General features: G+C 47.2%; 3 protein-coding genes across 3 annotated transcripts in view; 2 read left to right on the top strand and 1 right to left on the bottom strand.

The window, feature by feature from the left end:
• dmxl1 (Dmx-like 1) overlaps positions 1–2706 on the top strand; it is a 4200-nt gene extending 1494 nt beyond the window's left edge. Inside the window, exons 4-7 of the mRNA XM_047041832.1 lie at positions 48–139; positions 299–351; positions 762–979; positions 1510–2706. Coding sequence (XP_046897788.1) covers positions 48–139; positions 299–351; positions 762–979; positions 1510–1719 — 573 coding nt within the window. The 3' untranslated portion in view covers positions 1720–2706. The remainder of the gene's footprint in view (positions 1–47; positions 140–298; positions 352–761; positions 980–1509) is intronic.
• Positions 2707–2715: 9 nt separating this feature from the next.
• gldn (gliomedin) lies at positions 2716–14486 on the bottom strand. Its single transcript, XM_047041830.1, has 14 exons — positions 14408–14486; positions 13935–14007; positions 13537–13671; positions 13359–13401; positions 7341–9005; positions 7176–7227; positions 7032–7049; positions 6760–6858; positions 6041–6142; positions 5780–5896; positions 5607–5687; positions 5354–5479; positions 5094–5244; positions 2716–4642 (listed from the first exon to the last, which is right to left on the bottom strand). The coding sequence occupies exons 5-14, from the start codon at positions 7980–7982 to the stop codon at positions 4177–4179; spliced, it is 1854 nt and encodes a 617-aa protein (XP_046897786.1). The 5' UTR covers positions 7983–9005; positions 13359–13401; positions 13537–13671; positions 13935–14007; positions 14408–14486; the 3' UTR covers positions 2716–4176.
• On the top strand, positions 11409–15542 carry LOC124481680 (aromatase). Its single transcript, XM_047041831.1, has 11 exons — positions 11409–11569; positions 12083–12348; positions 12431–12769; positions 12877–13027; positions 13218–13372; positions 13475–13678; positions 13923–14037; positions 14164–14275; positions 14430–14592; positions 14706–14950; positions 15092–15542. The coding sequence occupies exons 3-11, from the start codon at positions 12571–12573 to the stop codon at positions 15338–15340; spliced, it is 1593 nt and encodes a 530-aa protein (XP_046897787.1). The 5' UTR covers positions 11409–11569; positions 12083–12348; positions 12431–12570; the 3' UTR covers positions 15341–15542.
• Positions 15543–17672: the final 2130 nt, after the last annotated feature.

The raw sequence follows: 17672 nt of genomic DNA, 5'->3' as shown, positions 1-17672 counted from the left end.
CTATCTCTCTCTCTGTCTCTCTCTCTGTCTCTCTCTCCCTCTCTCAGAGTTGGCAGTGCCATTCTAAGGCATGTGGTGACTTTGCCTTCATCACGTCCTCCAGTCTCATCGCCACGGCCGGCCAGTCCAACGACAGCAGGTCAGTCAACACACACACACCCCCAGTAGTATTATATTATTCCATCATGTATATACACACACCCACAACCCGACCATAACCACACTCTTACACATTGAAAGTCACCACAAGTACTGACACTACAGCCTCAACACATCGCTTGTCTTTGTGTCTTTGTAGAAATGTATGCCTGTGGGACACCCTGGTATCACCTAGCAACACCATGGTGCATGGTAAGAAACCCCAGCACCTTCTAAAAACCGTCTCTCTCTCTCTCTCCTGTTCTCTCTCTCTCTCCTGCTCTCTCTCTCTTTCCTGCTCTCTCTCTCTCTCCTGCTCTCTCTCTCTCTCTCTCTCTCTCTCTCTCTCTCTCTCTCTCTCTCTCTCTCTCTCTCTTTCCTGCTCTCTCTCTCTCTCCTGCTCTCTCTCTCTCCTGCTCTCTCTCTCCTGCTCTCTCTCTCTCTCTCTCTTTCCTGCTCTCTCTCTCTCTCCTGCTCTCTCTCTCCTGCTCTCTCTCTCTCCCCAGCACCTTCCCAAAGACGATTCTCTCTCTCTCTGACGTCCCAATAACAACCCTGGGTATAGTCAGCCCTCTCACATATCCGGTGCTGTGTGTGTGTGTGTGCCTGTGTCTCCCCCCCAGCCTTCCCCTGTCATGACAACGGGGCGACGGTGCTGCAGTATGCCCCCAAGCAGCAGCTCCTCATCTCGGGGGGCAGGAAGGGCTTCGTGTGCGTGTTCGACATCCGCCAGAGGCAGCTGCTCCACACCTTCCAGGCCCACGACTCGGCCGTCAAGGCCCTGGCCCTGGACGCCTCGGAGGACTTCTTCGTGACGGGGTCCGCGGAGGGCAACATGAAGGTGACTCCCCCGCACGCGCTCAGACCCCCCCTCAGCACGCGCTCAGACCCCCCCCGCACGCGCTCAGACCCCCCCCCCCCGCACGCGCTCAGACCCCCCCCTGCACGCGCTCAGACCCCCCCTGCACGCGCTCAGACCCCCCCCCCCGCACGCGCTCAGACCCCCCCGCACGCGCTCAGACCGCGCACGCTCAGACTCCCCTGCACGCGCTCAGACCCCTGGCTAGTAGCTGACAGGGCCCCTGGAGGCTGTGGCAGGTTGTGGGAGGAGGAGAGATAGCAGACGCCAGGGTTGAAGGGTACTTCGACTGACAGGATGTACTGTAGTTTCTGTCAATCACTGGTTTAAGGGTATTTCAGGGATATTTTTTCCCCCTCAGGGTTGTTGAGCTGGGCAGGGGGAGGGATTACCAGTTTAGGCTGATACATGAATACATAATGAATTTTGGCTAGACCTTGGCTTTACAGACAATACCTACTGTATGAGAATCATCCTTTACCTCCCCCTCTCCCCCCCCCCCTAACCCCCAGGTGTGGAAGCTCACGGGCCATGGCCTCATGCACTCCTTCAGCACGGAGCACACTAAGCAGTCCATATTCCGCAACATCGGCGCGGGCGTCATGCAGGTGGAGACCCGCCCCGGAAACCGCATCTTCACCTGCGGCGCCGACGGCACGCTGAAGATGCGCGTCCTCCCGGACCGCTACAACATTCTCAACAGCATCTTCGACATCCTGTAGCCGACCCCGCGCCGTCTGGCCTCCAGAGGCCAGGAAGGGAGCCTCCGAGAGGGGCTAGCTCCACATCCTGTACACCTGAATGGTTTGTAGTGACGGGAGGGGATGGGATAGGAGATTGAAAGATGTCCAAGCTTTCGGCAGCTTTCAGCGTGTTTGTACTGTAGGTTTACTGTCATGTAAATCATAGCCAGAGTGAGGTGAAGCTGTGCATATTTCCCCACCCTCCCCCCACCCGAAAGCCTGAAAGCAAAGAGTTAAAGCAGCAGTACCATACATTGATTTTAAAAGCTAGATTTCCTGTCATTTTCTGAGGCCGACATTGTTCCAGACTCTCTGCTCGGAGAGCCTGTCCATAGGGAAGCTATGCATGTCCTGTTCTCCTTACGCGGTGCAATCACAGGTCTATTGATAGTGCTCTGTAAAAGTGCTCAAGCAAAACTTTTAAAGTGTGTAAATGTCGTCATTTTGTGCCCACAGCTGAAATCTTTTTAGCATCTACTTTAACCAGCACTGTGGTTTGTAAGGTCAGTGGTTTCCGGTGTGAATCAAGTTGTTGGATCTGCATTTTGTTTCAATGGTTTTACCTCCCCCTGCTTATCTCCCCCGCGATGGCAGAGTTGAACCCCCCTTAGTGAGCCCCTAAGCCCTTACCCACTAGGCTGCTCTATCACAAGCCCTGCCAGCGCTGGCCTGGTGTAGCCTGGCCCCGGGTGCCCTCGGCTGTGTCTGCCCCCCCCCTGTACGCCCAACTGCCCCCAATCGCCTGTTTGTGTGGCAGCCTCACTGCTAGAACATTGCTGTTTGGAAGATGACGTGTTTTACTCCTGTGACTGTGGTTTCAATGTCTCATCTGTCTGGTCTACCAAGCTCCCCTCCCGCCCCGAGTAGAAACACAACACTACAGTTCTGGTTTTGCACAATATGTTTTGTTTATTGTTTTCTTTTGTGTTTTTTATTTTATTATTAAGATTACGTTGTTGTTGTTATTGTTTATTATTAAGTTATACAAGTTTTCTTTGTGTTTTGTTTTGTCATTGTTTTTCTTGTTATTTATGTTTAACATATTGCCTTTTACGTTAGGAATGTAAGGGGTGTGTTACTCTATTTCACTGGGACGTAGTGTGTCATAGTGTTGGTAGGTTTGTGTGTGGTTACCACTGTAGTTCTCGTTTTTACTGGTTCATCCATAATAAATAGATATTTGCACTCAAATCTGGAGACACTATTAAAGTTTCTTTCAAATGAATAGGCTATCAAGAGGAAACTGTTATATACAAATGAATGTCTGGCTATATTTCGCCTAGTAGTATAACGTTTAAAATAGTTTTAATATATAAATAATATATATGAATTACCACAACAGCTTGTACAAACATGAAAGCATTTTCTTTATTTTTTGGTTTGTATCATAACAGCTGGTAACTTTTGTTAAGTGTATGTATGGTATTTATTAAAGAGATTTGTGTTTCTCTCCCTCTTTCTTCCCAACATATCTACTTTATGTATACTAAGTGTTCGGACCGATGGTCCCTCTTTTGTGTGTGTGCATGCGTGTTTCTGATGTGTGCACACGTGTGTGTGTGTGCGCGTGAGTGTGTGTACTACGTACTGTAAAACTGACTACGGGGAGATATAAACTAGGGCACTTGAAAGAGTCTGAAGATGAGAGAGAGAGAACAGGCTGTTCTACCAAGGTCAAACTTTAACCTTTGTAAGTTTAATAAATTATTTTTATTTCATCAGATGTTTTTCTTTTCTTTCCTGGAGCGGTAACCAGACGTGACCATGCAGCGTCACCTGAGCCGGGCAGGAAGTACGTCCTGCTTACACAGGCGTGCAGCTCCTCGGGGCATCAGGAAAGAAACATTGTGCGGTAGATGTACAGTATGATTTGGCATGCAGTTACAGAGAAAAACGATTAAGTACAACAACAAAGATGTTTTCAGAAAGGTAAGTTAAGGGAAACAATAAATAAAGGGAACCATAAAAAAAAAAAGTGAAAAATACAAAAACTTGTTATTCAAAGCTTACAATTCCAAGAACAGTAGAAAACGGGTAATATAAATACATCACTAATGTACTGTTTAGACAAAGTTCAGTACACACACTATACAACTAACGATAACAACTTTTTCATCTGATTATATTGATCTCATGGACCAGCCCTTATTGATATATCAACCCCTAACATAATGGGAATCTACACCGGAAGTAATTAGTGTGCCTTCTTCGCATTACTACTCAAATCTAATATGAAGTTACATGACCAGCGTTCACAGATACAAGGTGGATATTTACGTGGGTTTTCCCTCAGCAGTCGCAAGAATCAGCAGGCTTTCACAGATCTGTGTTCTTGTGACGTGTGGAGCGGGTCAGGGAGAGAGGCAGGAGATGGGGCACGACAACACAGACCTGTGAGAGCTGACCCCATCACCTCAGCCAGGACCAGCTCTCCGCTCAGTCGTCTGAGATGAAGTGGACCACGTAGAGCCTGACGTAGCCGCCGTCCCACACGTACAGGTGTCTGTCCTTGGGGCTGTAGGTCAGCATGGCCAGAACGCCACCCGGGGGGCGCAGGTCAAAGGTCATGTTGACAGGCTTCGCCTTCAGCAGGTCGAAGGCGAAGGTCACCCGTGTGTCCTTGGTGTCGGTGACGTAGAGCACTCCGCAGGCGATGAAGGCGTTGCCAGCTTTGTTGCGGGGGTAGGTGGTGTTGATGTAGGTGGTCACTGAGAAGGTCTTTTGGTCCAGTTGGGCCACCATGATGCTCTCGTCCAAGCTGGAAGAGAAGATCAGCCACAAACCATTCTCGTCCACAGCCAGCTTGAAGTAGGTCTTTGAATTGGTGAGCAGATAGGAGAGGTTGTGGTACAGAGCGTTGTCGATAGCCAAGGTGGCTAGTTTCTTGGTTCTCAGGTTAAATCTGTGAACAGATAATGGTGCAATACTGTAAGACACATTCAGGTTTTTGGTTGACTTTACACTTTCTACTCCACTTACTGGAATTTATTTAAAGTATAAGTCTTGTTTTAGGTTAGTATAGGTCTATAAAGTTAGTATAGGTCATTATGTGTATTAGAGGTATAGTATATTGTATATGCATACTTTCTTTGTATATTAGGTGTTTATTATTATTTTTTATTCTATTTTATTTGAGCTCACCATAGATGTAATCTATGTTCTTAGTACTTATATGTTATGCCAGGTTGCTTGCATTGTCTTGTCCCAAGAATTTCAGTGCCCAGTCTGACCTTGTGTTGTTCTGTGCACCTGACAATAAAAACTTGAAACTAAAGGCCTGTGCACTGGACCATAGACTCGGTGAACTAGACACATTTAACTTACAGTTGAAAGTCACACGTGTGGTGTCTTACTTGGCAATGTTGGAGGTGCCAGCTACATGGTAGTAGAAGGAGCCGTTGTGAACCATGTGACCACAACCCTGGAAGAACTTCCAGACGTTGATGACGTCACTGCTTCTGTTCTGGAAGGATGTGATGCTGTTGTATTCCCTTATTACACTCCCTACAAAAGATCAGGAGGAATGGTCTGCGTTAAAACTGAATCGTTTACTCTATGTATGAATCCACACAGCCTCTGTTGCATATATGTTTGAATCCACACAGCCTCATACCAGAGAAGTGATTCGCCACCCAGATGCGTTCGTCACTCAGCACGGCCATGTCCTTCATCCAGGTTCCGAAGGTATTGTTCATCTGAGATATGTTCCTGGGGTTGATCAGTGACTTGATCAAGCATTCTGAGGGACAGAGAAGGATGGGAACTCAGAACACAGTTCATGTACACACTAATGACCGTGTCACTTCCTGGTAACTGTTTAAACCCCATGAAAACACACTTTGAGAATCATCCAGTCCGACACGTACCTTTCTTCTTCGTTTTCTCCAGTTGCTTCCTGACCTCCTTCCCAGACAAGGCCCAGTCATTTGGGACGGCATGGAGTGGACCTGAGGAGAACATGTAGGGATTATGCATCTTCACTGTCTTTCTACTAAGAGAAGAAATGACTGGATGGCCAACTGAGAAAGAGGTGTCTCACCCTGGGTCTGGGCAGCATGAATGTAGGGTCTATGGCTCCTGTTCCTGGGGGGTCCTGGGGGGCCCGGGGGACCAATAGGACCAGGAGATCCTGGAGGACCAGCTGGACCTGGGGGGCCTGGATTTGAGACAGGCGAGGACACAGCTCACCTTGTGGTAAAAACAACCTTGTGCACTCCAAGACCAATGTGCTCAACCCTGGTCCTCAGGGGAAATGTGTTTCCATTGGAGAATGTTGCAATGCTTTGTTTTGTGTCTTTACCCTGTAATATGACGTCGTTAGTTGGGTGTGCCTTTTCTCCAGGAGGGCCTTGCTCTCCTCTCTCTCCGTTCTCTCCTGGCTGTCCCGCCTCACCCGGTGGGCCTGTGAGGGGCAGATGTCAGGTGTTTGATTCCAAACAACAAACTTAACTCATTTCACACGAAACTCATTCATTTGGAATCTTACAGGGCGAGGCAACAGACAGAGATTTGTGAAAGAGTTTGTTAGTCATGTCAGGATTCGTCCCATTCACTCCTCATGGTGATTCACATCATTCACACTTGAGGAACCCAAGTGGGACGCTGGAAGAAGGAGTTTTCCGTCTCATTCAGCTGAGGCCCAAAACCGCACTCATGAATATCATCTCTGCCCAGTGAGAGAAAAGATTGTGCCCTTCATCCACAGAGACTTGGCAGAGGAGGTTTGAATGAAGAGAAGAAAGCCCACAGTGAATAGAATGCATCACGATTATGACACGCGACACAGGGGCATTTTGGTTGTCTGTTAGTCAAGTACCTTCCAAATATGTGTGCAAAACGTGAACGTAAGAGTATGTGCGTGTGACTGTCTATACAACCAGGCAGACTCTTAGGAGACATTGTGCTGTTCCCTTTTACTGCTTCATTATAACAAGTTTCTTAACCAAAAGACCAAAAATGGCCTCAGGTTATATGAGAAAATGGGCTGTGAAAGAGCACTGAAGACTGGCTGGTCTTCACCTCTCTTCCCTCGCTTGCCATCTGCCCCAGGCAGTCCATCCAGCCCTGGGATCCCATCAGTGCCATTGTACCCTGGAGATGCATCTCTTCCTGGCAAACCTAAAACACAGACAGCACAGAGAACCTTTAAAAGGTTTAACCATAGGCTGTGCTTTGAAAAAAACTGTTTTTAGGCTCAAGTTTGATGTCAGGTTCTGAGGTGATCAACGTTCTGAGGTTGAAAACATGGTTGTCATGGTACATTTGAATGGCATGATAATATTAACACTTACCAGGCGGTCCTGGAGGTCCTGCAACAGAACACAGAGATGTCAGGGAGAAAAGAAACTCGAATACGCTTTGACAATATCTGAAAAAGATCGCCTGTAGTCACTGAAACATGTTATGTTACAAACAAAATGATTATAAGAACTCACCTGCGATGCATATTCCCTTCGTGCTGTTACATATATCGATCAACACTTTGATCTAAAAACAAAGCCAACCACAAACCATTCAGAAAATACGACAGGTTGAAACGTTTCTACTTTAAAGGAAGAAAGTGACATGCTCTGACAGAAGGAACCGGTAAGCTCTCTCACCGGGACCATGGAGTAGGTCATCATCATCATCATCTCGTCCCGTATCTCCGTCTTGTGGCTGTGAGAGGGCCTGAGTTTGTGCTTCAGCTCGTGCCTCATCCTCTTCCCCATCTCCACCTCCACCTCCTGGCTCCCCTCCACCTCGGGGCTGGCCTCCTGCAGCAGCCCCTGGATCTCCTCCTCCTGCTTTAGGTCCCTCACCTCCTGCCTCACGTCCTGCCTCACGTCTTGCCTCAACTCCTGCCTCAGCTCCCTTTCGATCTCCTGGCTCACCTCATGTCTCATTTCCTGCCTCAACTCCTGCCTCAGTTCCCTTTCGATCTCCTGGCTCCGCTTGTTCCTGGAGTACTGGTACTGGACCTGCTCCCCTACGCCACCTCTGGGCACCTCCTGGAGGAGTTCCACCACGGAGCTCTGCTCCACCTCCGTCACCCGGCTCTCCACCTGGTCCACCCTGGTCCACAGCTGGTTCTGCTGGACCAGGAGCACCAGGAGGCCCACGGAGTTGCCCAGCGCCAGGGCACAGGAGCCGTACAGCAGGACCCGCTGAGGGAGAGACAGACTGGGGGTCGGGATCCACATATCTACTACCTCTGCTCCTCCTCCTCCCCCGCTTCGGAATTCACCCGCACGCTTCAGCATTCACACTGGAAAATTATATTGGAGAAGTATCCTAGAGACAAGTTCTTCACTGTTCAGTGTATGTCGGCTCTTTTGTGGTGGATGACGTGTAAGGTCCAAGCTCTCTCTCTAGATTCCAAAAGAGCAACGTTGTTGGATTATGGAAACGAAATCCAGTATACGTTTCACTTTCCACTAACTCCAAAGCTTCCAAATCAATCTAGACTAGGTCTGCCTCTGAGTTCCAGGTCCAAATACAATCCACGGCATCACCAGAGTCCGGAGAGTGGAGTGTGTCCGGGTGGTCTCTTTGGAGGCAGGCTGGTAAATACTCTCCTTGTTGTGTTGTGGACCAAGTGGAGTATGATGTGTGTGTGCGATGCAGGGGTGGGCTTTCAACAATCCTTTGGGCTTGTCTGGGAAGAAACCCCCATCGCCTGTGCAGTCACCTGATTTATATTCAGCACAAACCATTCTGGAGCCGTGGGCAGTGACTTACAAAACACAGACACACACACACACAGACACACACACACAGACACACACACAGAGTGCCATGAACAAGAGCAGAGAGACCCAAGGCTTCAAGTTTTCTTCTGTAACCCTCAAACTCACCCCCATAAACCCCCGCCTCACCCTTCAACCGAAACGATGTACACACACACACACACTACCCTTGTCATGAACTGTTACATTTAATAAAACAAATGTATTCAAATGTTCCAAGTTTCCAATAAGGGTGACTTTAGTCAACACATCAACAACACATCAACAATGTAAGCTGGTAAGAAGTTTCTAATTTCAATCCAAGTTGCTGGTTGATGTGCTGTGATATTAATACTGTATATTTAAGCATTTTTAGTTCTCTTTTGAGCAGTGAGCTGGTTAGTAGTGCGCTCTGCTCAGACGTCACCTGCCACCAGATGACCTGGTCTGCTGTTCCACACGCTGACTCTACATCTCCCCAGGCTCCGATCCCATCACCCGTCTCAGCTCTCGTCCTCAAACCACAACAATGACCCAGTTCTGTAGCTTCGATTCGGGCTAGAAAAGAGACAAATGACCAGTAAGATGACATTTCCCCAGGAAAGTGTCACATCTCTTGGGAACTTTCCTTGCCTTTTCTAAGTCATCGGCGCGCTGTGACAAACCTCAAAGGCATTTTGTGTTTATGTGCTTTTACCAGAGAGTTTATAAACATGAGTATCTGTACTTCTACTTAAGTGAAGGATGTGTGTACTTTTGCCATCTCTGCATCCTTCCAACAATGTAAGCCTACTTCTTCTAACAAGAAGCAAGCATATGGTTAAATTAGTCAAACAGCTCATTCACTGTAATGTGTTCATTAAAAGCAGCACTCGTAAATGTAGTGCGTATAATGTCCTCGGGCCAGACAAAGACTGAAACCTCACTTTGTCACACACACAAACACACACCACAGTTAAAAGGCAAAGTCTGACATAGATAAGTGGATCCAGTAAACCTCGGCGTAACCTAGCTGTTACAGTAAAAGGCTGTTCACTGGTGCCTTCCCCCTGCCTCTGGGCCTGGGGCAGTAGGTCGCACACTCACAGGAGGAGAGCGCTGTACATCAGAGGAGAGGCTGCAGCAAAGACAGCACAGGGATTCAAATGTTCTCTCTAATGTCTCTCCATAGAGCCTGCTCAGTCTCATAGTCCCAGAGATGAGGAGCCTGGCTCAGTCTCATAGTCCCAGAGATGAGGAGCCTGCTCAGTCTCATAGTCCCAGAGATGAGGAGCCTGGCTCAGTCTCATAGTCCCAGAGATGAGGAGCCTGCTCAGTCTCATAGTCCCAGAGATGAGGAGCCTGGCTCAGTCTCATAGTCCCAGAGATGAGGAGCCTGCTCAGTCTCATAGTCCCAGAGATGAGGAGCCTGGCTCAGTCTCATAGTCCCAGAGATGAGGAGTCTGCCCTGGGAGGATGAACGAGAGAGAGAGCCCTTCACTCCAGAATTGTGTTGATCGGATTTTTCTTTGCAATTACAAGACATGCACACCGTCGAAGGACGGAACATGCAGCCTTCAGTATCAAACATTAGAATGGATCATTCTATACATGCCGTATCGAAATTCGAAAATATTCAGCTAGCATGACGGCTACTGTATCGTGTGATGTAAATGAACAGACGGTTCAATCTGCTGCTTTCTGCACCCTCCTCCATGCTCTCTACTTCCATTTCCTCTGTGGTTCTCAGCGCTGCCAGCAGCTGTGAGGATGCCTTCTGTTCCCTTCCTTCATCAGGCCACGCGTGAGGACAGCTGGGATGGACAGCTGTCTGGTGACCTGCCATGTCCTTGAACTCCAGTCCTCAGCTGCACTCGCTCCCACTCCCTGACAGCCTTCCCATCTTCCTTTCCTCCTAACATCCAATACCTTTTCTACCCTTCCCTCACATTTAGTCATTTTTTATTTAGCAGACGCTCTTATCCAGAGCGACTTACAGTAAGTACAGGGACATTCCCCCCAAAGCAAGTAGGGTGAAGTGCCTTGCCCAAGGGCACATCATTTTTCAAACCGGGAATTGAACCGGCAACCTTCTGATTACTAGCTCAATTCCCAAACCGCTAGGCTAACCGCTAGGCTCACTACAATACAACCGTCCTTTCCCTCTTACCTACAATCACAAATAACCTCTAAGACCAGAACTGGGGGAATACAGTAGTGAAATCCGAATACAGTGGGGCCTCCATGTTCACAGACCTTCATGGTAGATGCAGTGACGCAGCTGGGGGTAGGAGTGGGGGGTGAGGGGTCAGGGGTGAGGGTGGACCAGGCCAAAGACCCCTCTGTTCACAGGCATGAAGTCAAGGAATTCTGGTCAAATGAGTAGTAATTCAACTTAATGTTGTTGTGATGCTTGTACTGTGGCCATATCACGTTCATAGAGAAGATATCACTCCATAAAACCTGATTTTTTACATGATATTAATTTGACTGTTTTACACTTTGTCAACAGAAAACTGTATCTTCAATTAGTCAAAAAAATCTTCCCTCGAACCTATAAACACATGCAAATCAATTTCACACAACTGCATGGTGACACAGAGTCGACCACAGAGACACAAGGTTACATTAACATGTACAGAGACACAGAGGCCTGGACCCAGAAGGAGGCGAGAGACGGGGAGACTGGAGCTGGAGCTCGCCGTAACATCAGGAGACTGCTACACTCTGCTTATTCATGCAGAAGAATCTAGACCTTCTCCGTCATACGGTCCAGAGGTATGAAGGCAGGGGATCGGAACACAGACGCTCGTTTGAACGCGAACACATTCTTGCGTCGGGGTGTGGGCGGCGAGTGAATTCACAGTCCTTTCTACAGATTAAATGGTACAAAGAGGCCAAGGCCAAACAACATGGCCTTTGTGCGACAACGACAAAAGTGATTGCGAGGTTTAGGAGAGAGAAGCAAAGAGGGTCTGGAGATCTAGGAGAGAGAGTCATTTGAAGAGTTACTGTTGAACGGCTTGGAGATCTAGGAACGTTTGGAGAGGTGGGGCTGTGGCTGAATGGTAGGGAGGAAAGATTTGAGAGTTTGTTGTCTAAATGTCTGAGACAGAAGACTAATTGTCTGTATATGTGAACAGGTGAGTCACGATGAATTAGACACAGCACCCATTGAACGATAATGACATTGCATTTTCAACAGACAGGGGTCAAATGTTTGAATATGTCTCTGTCTCTAAGTTATGTAAGCCTGTGTGCGTTCACCCCCACGCAGCTCTGCTGCGTCATCTGCTGGTCACTATTGATATTACAACTGATGAAAATCATTTCTGCTGAGAAGAAAAAAAACTCTCTCAGAACTTGTCAAGTCTTGTTCTTCACTTCTGTCTGCCATTTCAAAATCCAATATTACCACGATTTTCGTTTGAAGTCAAATCTGCTGGTAACAATCTTGTCACATTTACAAACAACAGGTGGTGACACTCGCAGATGTTTTGTTTATTCTGGTGAACTGCACAATAGTTTGTGTTGGAGGCCCACACACACTCATTGGTTGCAAACCACTGAGAATGTTTAATTTCCTGTGTGAGAGCGAGCCCAAGTGAGAGTGTGGAGATAAGACTGTAATAACACCGAGATTCTCCCCGCCTCAGACTGGAACGCGGTGCAGGTGCTCTGCCCAGGGCTCTGCTCAGGGCTCCCCCTCTGGCGCGCGGTGTTGGACCGACATCCTCACTCCTCTCTGAGGTTGAAAGGAGCAAGGAAACACCTGCTCCTCACAACCACCGACGCAGGGCTAAGAGATCACGCTTACGAGCTTTCATGTTAAGACTGTTTTGGATAACTCGTTTCACAACATGTGCCCGACTAAAGAAGCCCCATCGCTCTCAAGGACACGTTGTGTTGGCGGTCCTCCAAGGTTATGGTGAAATTTGTTGAAATTGTTGAATCCAAGGTTACTATGAAATGTTCCCTCATTGTTATGACTTTTACATCACCAGTGAGCCAGTGGTCTAGCAGCCAGACTGGCCTATAAGAGAGGGCTGCCTGGCTGTCCGTGCAGCACAGACCCCTGGCAGAGACTGAAGGCGACGTGTTTTTGTGAGCGTTCGTTCCGTGCGAGTGTGTCCCCGCGTATCTTATGGATCTCTTCTCTCCGTGCGAGCGCTCCGTGACTCCGGTGCGTCTGGACCCAGGCATGGCCAGCCTCGTCGCGTCCACCTCCCGGAACGCCACGGCCGTGTGGTCGGAGGGCGTCTCCTTAGCTACCAGCGCCCTCCTGTTGTTCGTCTGTGTGCTTGTGGCCGTCTGGAGCCACTGTGAGAAGACCTCTGTACCCGGTCAGTCGAGCCTTACCTCCCGCAGGCTGGGAACTAATCCATTTCCTGTCTTGTCTCTCTGAGGCTATCTTGCTCTGTGTCTGATCGTCAGTTGTGATCCCTGGCAGGTCCTTGGTTCTGTCTGGGAGTGGGGCCCCTGCTGTCCTACCTGAGGTTCATCTGGACGGGGATTGGCACAGCCAGTAACTACTACAATAACAAGTATGGGGACATCGTCAGGGTCTGGATCAACGGGGAGGAGACGCTCATACTCAGCAGGTTGGAACCACATTTATCACTCAAGCAGACCAGCGACCAAGAAGCAAAAATGTTACTGATAAAAAAATAAGAAAAACGTTTGTGCAAAAGTTATCTAATCTGTAATGGAACTAAAGTTGAGTAAAAAAAAAAAAGGCTGCTCATATCCCAGTCCAGATATTGAGTGACAATTTCTCCCTTAACTCTCTAGGCCGTCTGCGGTATACCACGTCCTGAAACAGAGCCGCTACACCTCACGTTTTGGCAGCAAGCAGGGCCTTGCGTGCATCGGTATGGACGGCAGAGGGATCATATTCAACAGCAACGTAACTCTGTGGAAAAAGATACGCACCTTCTTCGCTAAAGGTAGCCTGTTTCACCAACCCACAACACGACTGTAAAAAACAAACATGGATCGTTAAAAAAAAACAGAAATCGCTGTATGATGACGTATTTGTTTGTGTTTAGCGCTGACTGGACCAGGGCTGCAGAGGACGGTGGACATTTGTGTGTCGTCCACTCACACACACCTGGATGGTCTGAGGGAACTGCAGTCCACACAGCCAGACGGAGGGGAACGTGACGCTGCAGGCCAGGTGGATGTTCTCAGTCTGCTACGCTGCACTGTGGTGGACATCTCCAACAGGCTGTTCTTGGGAGTGCCTCTGAATGGTGAGCAACACACATGCACATAGAATACACACACACACATAGAATACACACACACACACACATAGAATACACACACACACACACATATAATGCAGACACGGAGCATGCACAAACACGCATTTAATTTACTTCCTCAGATTAGATTAAATATAATTTTTATTAACCCTGAAGAGAAATTATGACATCACAGCAGCCCCCCATAAACTGTACTAAACATATTCAAATGTTTTTTTGGCGTTTCCAGAGAAAGACCTACTGCGGAAAATCCTGAAGTATTTTGACACATGGCAGACGGTACTGATCAAACCAGACGTCTACTTCAAACTGGGCTGGATTCACCAAAGACACAAGAAAGAAGCGTGAGTGAGATTTAAATCACTTAAGAGGCTTCCCTACAATGTTTCTTTGCTTTTCATTTGCTACCCATGCATCCTTTATCCAGGCTATGTTTGTACAGACGTTAATATTGTTGTCCTGTGGTACAGTCAGGAGCTGCAAGATGCTATTGAGAGTCTGATAGAGCAAAAGAGGAGATCTCTGCAAGAAGCGGACAAACTGGATGACATTGACTTTACAGCAGACCTCATATTTGCACAGGTCAGTCCAGGTCAAACCCTCGCACACGCTTCACCGTACACTTGTCTTGGCTGACAAAGTTTGATCTTGGCCAAGTCAAACACTGTGAACAGAAGAATAATCTGCCAGAGGTCTCAATAGCTAGATCCCTACATGGTTTCCTGTGTGTTTTCAGAGTCATGGGGAGCTGTCTGCAGAGAACGTGCGTCAGTGTGTGTTGGAGATGGTGATCGCGGCTCCGGATACTCTGTCCATCAGCCTGTTCTTCATGCTGCTGATCCTCAAGCAGAACCCAGACGTAGAGCTGCAGATTCTAGAAGAGATAGATGCCGTTAAAGGTGAGGTTTGAGCTAGATCTGGTCACGTCTGAAGAGTCACAGATTCTGGTAAACTGATGCTATCTCTGAGTCTGTCACGGTGAGTGACGGTTATTTACCGTGTGCCTCTCCAGGTGACCGGGAGCTTGAAAACGGCGACCTGCCGAAGCTCAGAGTCCTGGAGAACTTCATAAACGAATCCCTGAGGTTCCATCCTGTGGTGGACTTCACCATGCGCAAGGCGCTGTCTGATGATGTCATAGACGGATACAGAGTGCAAAAGGGGACAAACATCATTCTCAACATGGGCCGTATGCACAAGTCAAACGAGTTCTTTCTGAAGCCCAAGGAGTTCAGTTTGGACAACTTTGAAAAAAACGTACGACAATCTAAAGATTTCTCTGTATTGGAACTGTGATCACCAAAACACATATTTGGGATGAAACTAAACATCACAAGTACAACACTTACATTTTATTTATTTACTTCTTTTTTTGTTGCCATTCCTCTCCTCTCTCAGGTTCCTAGCCGGTACTTCCAGCCTTTTGGCTCAGGCCCACGCTCCTGTGTTGGAAAACACATCGCCATGGTGATGATGAAATCCATCCTGGTAACACTGTTGTCCCGATATTCCGTGTGCCCTCAGAGGAGTGTGACACTGGACCGCATCCCACAGACTAACAACCTCTCTCAGCAGCCTGTGGAAGAAGAGAGGGAAGCTCTCAAAGTGATGTTTATACCACGTCACACAACCAGGAAGTTGTCATAGCTGTCCCAGAGCCATTCTCAGCTCCTGATGTTGTATTGTACGTATTAGTTTGACTGTTTTATCTATTATGTTATAATATTTGTATTATTACCTTTTGTAAATGTAAATTATACGTTCCAGAAGCAACCGTGGACACCTTCCCTCAGAGTGACTGTTGTAAAAATGTACGCAAATAAATTTAAGTTATTAAAAAATATATCTTGCATTGATGTGTTACAGTTTTTTCCTTATTGTCCAAAACTGACTTGATAAATGAGTTATAAAAACAAGTTCCCTAAACTGTCAAGAGAGGGCGCGGCAATATGGAACACTGTTTCCCAATCACACACAGTCTGAAGCGGATTCACCCCCATGACAACAGTTCCCCTCGTCAACTCTGATCGTTACAGCCGCATCACTCTGTCGCTGGGCACACGCTCCTGGAATCTGAACACAGTTGTTTTCCTCGTCACAGCAATCATCTCCACGTCCGGTCACGGGCTCTCCTGCTCACCCTCCAGAAAGCAGAGGCGATCTTCACAGACAATATTACAATGACTCCTATCTTGCTGATAGAATAAAAAGCATGCTCGATGCGTATGTTTCCTGCGCATCTAGAATGTGACCGGTTTCACGGAAAACATGGTACAGAAGACTTCTGGTACCAACACAAAACGCCTTCTAGTGGACGCTGTTTAAATCTGCAGGCATTAAATAAGAATGTGCCACTGGGTTACATTACGGTAAAATTAGGATACAGTCATGGAAAAGAACATGAGGAATAATTCCTATACAGAAAGCCTCAAGTGCTGCTCTCATTAAACAGTAACTTAAGTACCACTAAATAGTACACAAATTATGATACATAATTGATCAATGATGATATGTCAGAGTACGTGAAAAATTATCTCATCAATCACAAATGTTTTAACCACTATGAGGCTTGAGAGTCTGGATTTACCACAAAGTAATAATAAAATAATTTTGAAAAGATTAGTTGTAATCAATACCAGGATTTACGAGTTTAGCCAGTATTAACCTTGGGGTTAAAAAAAAAAAGTGTTTGGTTACACTTCGAATGGCTGTAGTATTCTGCTATTACAGGACCCCTGAATTCCCTCCATGTTGGCTGTTTAGCTGTTCTTCATACTGTTTCTTCTTCTGTCCATCTCCTATGAGAAGGATAAGCACTGGATGGTTTTGCTGGAACATAATGGTCATAATTTAAATACTTATCAGTATCTGATTCTATCCTAACTTGAGTGAGAGGTCGATTCCATGTTTTACAGAAAGCGGTCCTGTGTCTTGGGTTGCGTTTCGCTTGACCAGATCAGACTCTCTGAACTGAGTTCCATCAAATGAAAAATACTTCCTGCTTTTGTCTGCCCAGAATGTTGACCTCCTGTCCTATCACGAGGTAGGATTCTCGCACACCTCCCAATGGGAATGCTTTGAAGTTGGAAAGTTTGAGGTCAATCCCTGGATTTAGTAAAGCTGGATTCGGTAAACCCAAATAAATATATGACACCTACATCAGGCATTTCCACTGAAATATGTCAACAATGCAGCATGATATCTTTCTGTCTTTAAGGGATAATTGTCACCTTTCCTCCCGTCTCCTCCGTTCCAGGGTGATAAGTCTTAATTAACACCTCCCTGTGTTCTTCTTGTCACCAAAACCAAGAACTGCCACAGCCCATCACCATCCCATAGACAGGGAAAGGAGGAGAGAGAGAGAGAGAGAGAGAGAGAGAGAGAGAGAGAGAGAGAGAGAGAGAGAGAAGGGAGGTAGAGAGAGGAGGGAGGGAGAGAGAGAGAGAAAGAGAGGAGGGTAGAGAGAAAAGGGAGAGAGGGACTACAGAGGAGGGAGAGAGAGGAGGGGGAGAGAGAGGGGGACTACAGAGAGGAGGGAGAGAGAGGAGGGAGAGAGAGGAGGGGGATTGTGATGAGGAAGAGTAGAGTGTGGAGGAGAGTGAGTGAAGAGTCAGAAAACTCTGATCAGAGAGAGAAGGTAAGGAAAGTGTAGTTTGAAATAATAAGATAGATGACAGGAGACATAATGACACAGTCTCGGTCTAGCTGACAGGTGCTGCTCTCAGTCAAGATTACAGTGATACAAATACCAGTGGTGTACAGTGACTCTTAAACAGGCACTCTGTCTCACTAAAGGGAAGTTCATAGAGAGCCTCAAATCCATCTAGAGAGTGATTAAATGCATGGTCGAAAGTGCCTGAGATATGATACCCATCTGTTAGATACATCTTCTCTGCTGTTACTGTCTACGTGTTTTTTACTGTTTTGTGAATGTTTATTACAGTGTTGTCATTCAACAGTAGTCCTGTTCACTCCGTCT

This window comes from Hypomesus transpacificus, chromosome 19 (genome assembly GCF_021917145.1).
Source record: "Hypomesus transpacificus isolate Combined female chromosome 19, fHypTra1, whole genome shotgun sequence".
Lineage (NCBI taxonomy): Eukaryota > Metazoa > Chordata > Actinopteri > Osmeriformes > Osmeridae > Hypomesus > Hypomesus transpacificus.
The sequence above is the reverse complement of the archived record's forward strand: the minus strand, read 5'-3'. Positions and strand labels throughout refer to the sequence as shown.